Source organism: Apaloderma vittatum, unplaced genomic scaffold, assembly GCF_000703405.1.
Source record: "Apaloderma vittatum isolate BGI_N311 unplaced genomic scaffold, ASM70340v1 scaffold38155, whole genome shotgun sequence".
Taxonomy (NCBI): Eukaryota; Metazoa; Chordata; class Aves; order Trogoniformes; family Trogonidae; genus Apaloderma; species Apaloderma vittatum.
Window position 1 is genome coordinate 110 of NW_009716052.1, and position 4,172 is coordinate 4,281.

General features: G+C 56.4%; 1 protein-coding gene across 1 annotated transcript; it reads left to right on the forward strand.

The window, feature by feature from the left end:
• Positions 1-559: 559 nt before the first annotated feature.
• LOC104273912 (mitoferrin-2) lies at positions 560-3,216 on the forward strand. Its single transcript, XM_009869390.1, has 2 exons — positions 560-671; positions 2,108-3,216. Exons 1-2 carry the CDS (start codon positions 656-658, stop codon positions 2,623-2,625), a joined length of 534 nt encoding a protein of 177 aa, XP_009867692.1. The 5' UTR covers positions 560-655; the 3' UTR covers positions 2,626-3,216.
• Positions 3,217-4,172: the final 956 nt, after the last annotated feature.

Sequence of the window (4,172 nt, forward strand, 5' to 3'; positions counted from 1 at the left end):
CGCGGTGCCGGGCAGGGGGAAGCGCTGGTTCTGCGCCTGCAGGAGCCGCTCCTGGGTGTCTGGCCCGCGGCAGGTTAAACTTGGAAGGATGCTGGTGGACGGGAGCGGCCCACAGACAAGCCAGGACCGGCCCCATGGGTTGATGGTGCCAGAGCTCAGCCCAGGAGCGCCAGACGGTTGCGAAGCCCATCTCGCCATGGTGCCTGTTACTCCAGTCCAGAAGCCACCACGGTGGGGAGAGCGCGGAGCCGAGGGGAGAGCAGGGCATGTCCCGCGTGCAGCAGAATGCTGTCGGGTTTCTCCTTATCCATGGGGTGCGGGGATGCACGCCATCCTCTGAGCCCCCTTTCAACTTGTGGCATCAGCTTGTCCCCGAGTGAGTCCAGGTTGCCCCACGGGACTTCGCAGCCTGTTGCAATCCTCTGTTGAGCTCTCCCTGGGTGGGAACCGCTGAGGACTAGCCCGCTGCTCAGAGGGGAGATGGAATCCACCTTCACAACTACACCCTCTTCCAGGGATCTCCTCCTATGCTTTGGCAGGGGACTCGGGGCTGTGGTGGAGCCCCAGGGTCCCTCACCTCCTTCCCCTCACATGTGGCAGTTCTTGTTTTGCAGGTGCAGCCGGGTGTGTAGCAACGTTGCTCCACGATGCAGCCATGAACCCTGCTGAAGGTAACGATGGTCCTGGCCTGCTGGGGAGGGGAGGATCAGGGGCTGCTCGTGTCACTCAGGGCCGCTGTGCAGCACGGAGAGTGCTCTCCTCGTTGCTCACCCAACTGCGAGGATCCTTTGGGGGCCAGTGGCTGTGGCTCCAGTTAGGGAGCCCGGTGGCCTCCCGTTACAGAGCGAGTAGGTGGACGAGATTAATTCTGAGGAGCGCAGCAAGCCTCAGCTTAGGAGGAGCTGGGAGGGCATCAGCCTTTCACTCAGGGGTTTGACGGGTTTTGATGGTTACCTGAAGCAGGAGAAAAGGCAAGAGAGATGTGATCTGTACTGTTGAAGTCATTCCAAGTGTGTGGGAATTGGGAATTGCTGTGGTGAGATCTCAGGAAAATGTGGTATGGTTCTGGGCCTGCATTCAGGAAAAGTTAAAACAATGGTGTGCAAAAGGCAATGGTAGAGAAGTCAGGAGAAGAGAGATCTTGGGAAGTATCTGGAAGATACCAGACTCAACTGAATCAGTATGTATGGTAAAGGCAGAGGGGAGTTTGTAATTGAAGTGTCTGAACATGATGGGAGAAGGAGGAATTAATAAGGAAAGTCCACTCATGAATGTTTTTTTCCTCTTAAAACTGGAGGGCTTGTGGTGGTGCAGGCTTCAGCTGATCTGGGCCTAGCAAGGCTGCCCCCTGCCTGCTGCCTGGCTGGGACCCTGAGGAGCAGGCAGCTGTGTGGCCAGACCATTGTCATCCCTTCCCTGGACCTCATCTTCTTATCACGACTGTAGTAGTTTGCAGTCGCGTCATTTTTAGCTCCGTGTGGTCACATTGAAATACAGGGAGGCAGAACAGCAGCAGGCTGCACCCTGGGCTCCTCTGCCCTGCTCTTGGATGTGTTGGGAGCGCGGTTGATATTTCATTCTTGCCCCAGAATGGCTGCGTTTTGGCGACAGCCACTAACAATTCTTGGCTGGCGGGCTCTGCAGTGTGCTGTGGTTATTCTGGGCTGCAGCAGGGGTGGCTGGGGAGGGACAGGCTCGTCCAGCTCAAGACTTGTCTTGAGACTAAAAACATAGATGCAGAGGGGGTTCTGACTGTGCAGTGGGGAATGGGAGAGACATCACTCTTTTGGGAGTGACTGTAGATCTGCAGCGTAAGCACCTGAGTACTGGGGTGTTCCCTGGGCCTGCAGCAGCTACGAGGTTTGCAGGTAGTAATGTCTGTGCGATCATGATGCCACAGCAGATCTAAATGGCTGCAGTCCTGCCTGGGGACATGGTGGGCACTGCTGGTCCAAGTTGTCCATTATTATTACCAGCTCTTAAGCCAGCATGACCAAACTCTGGGCACTCAGAGGAAGCCTGGCTTTGTGCTTACACTTTCTCTCTCCTCTTCCCCTCCGTGCCTGGGTCCTGGCTGCTGCTGCTGGCTGCCACGCTGTGTCGCAAGTGGTCAAACAGAGGATGCAGATGTACAACTCGCCTTACCAGCGTGTGACGGACTGTGTGCGGGCTGTGTGGCGCAACGAAGGGGCCGGAGCTTTCTACCGCAGCTACACCACCCAGCTCACCATGAACATCCCCTTCCAAGCCATTCACTTCATGACCTACGAGTTCTTGCAAGAGCAGCTCAACCCCCACAGACAGTACAACCCAGGCTCCCACGTGGTCTCCGGAGCCTGCGCAGGGGCTGTCGCTGCTGCTGCCACTACACCTTTGGACGTTTGCAAAACACTGCTCAACACCCAGGAGTCGCTGGCCTTGAGCTCCAACATCAGTGGACACATCACAGGCATGGCCAATGCCTTCAGGACGGTGTACGAAGTGGGCGGCATAACCGCCTACTTCAGAGGGGTCCAGGCGAGAGTCATTTACCAGATGCCCTCAACGGCGATCGCCTGGTCCGTGTACGAGTTCTTCAAATACATCCTCACCAAGCGCCAGGAGGAGTGGCGGGCTGGGAAGTGAGCCAGAGCCAAATGCTGTTCCAGGCCTGCTTCACCTCCCGTCCTGTTTTGTCTTCTGAACCCTCTGCCTTTTGGTTTGGTTTGTGTTGCAGAGAGGGGGCAATGAAGCCCTTCGTGGTTTAGCGATGCCATTTTTTGCCTGTGGCTGCTGCAGCTCTGCTCAGGCTGCACAGCTTGCTCTCTCCCAGGGTCCTCCGAGATGTCCTGCTGGGAGCTGCAGCCCAGGTCACATCCCCTGGCACTTCGGTGGAGCTGTGCTCCTGTTCTTCCCTTAACCAGAACCTCCTCTCATGCAAAGCTCACCCCTCCTTGGAGGGGAAGGTGAATGTCCTGCCCTGCCTCTGGCAGGGCCAAGCTGAGCTCGCAGTCGCCAAGGAGGGAGCAGCGGCACTGCCCAGGATGCTGGGAGCTTTATCTGGCTTTTGGCTGAAGTAAAGTGTAAGCCTTGCCGTTGTCTTGTAGCACGCACAGTGATGCTGACTGCCCCTGTGGTGGTGGGCGGGGAGGGAGGATGGCACTTGAGGAGGGGAGCCTGTAGGTTTGTTCATTGTTCCTGCTCTTGACACCTCCAATAAAAAACAGTTCTGCTCTATCCTCATGTCACCTTCTTACTCCCACATGGCCCAGCTCCCAGCACCGCATCTTGCTTACTGTAGCTGGTTCTGAGCTCTTTTGACAGGTGCCAGAAGGGGAAGGGATATGAGGTCTGGGGGGACAGTGGGGGGCCTGGCCTGGGAGAGGATGATCCCCATCCCCTTTGGCTCGTGATCCATTGGTGTTGGCCGCAGGGTCGTGTGTCTCAGGGGCAGCACAGGAGTTTTGGTGCTGGTTCAGGCAGGAGGGCTTTGTGCACCTTGCATAGGAGATTTATGGCTCAGCAGGGCTTTTGCCCCCTGATTTTGAGTTAGTTAGTTTGACGCTTGATAAGCATCTTAAAATTCGACCAACAGACTTGCTCAGAGTGCTAATTTTTTTTTCCAGTCTAATGATAATTAATAGAATGGTTATTTTTTAAACATACTGTTAGCGGTCTTGATACTGACTTCTTTTAGGGTTTGTACCTGTGAGCCAGCCTCACCAGCTCATGTGCTGAGCACTGAAGTATTGCCTAGAGCTGACCCTCCTGGATCAGAGCTTTGGCTTCCTCGAGGTGGATGCCTGTGGGTGACTCCTGGCTCTTGTGGGACGCTCCTGAAGTGCTTGCGAGAGGGGCATGCATCGCACAGTGCCAAGCCCGAAATAACTCCCTGGAGGCAATGCATCCACAGCCGTGGTATGTGCTGTCAGTGAGCCTCTGGGATGGCTCAGGGATGCCCTGGAGTATCTGCTGGCCTGGTTTGGCCTGTACAGAGGGCTGCTGGAGTGGCCTACGGCAAGGTGAAAGAGGGGTTTTCCTACAGTTGGAAAGGCTTCTGGGTGAGCAGGGGGTCATGGAGCACTTGGGTGCATGGGGCCCCAGCACTGCCAAGGGGCTGGAGAGCAGAGATGCCCAGGTCTGGGCTGAGTGATCAACACCCTGCCCAAGCACCAGCCCAGCCCTGACTCCAC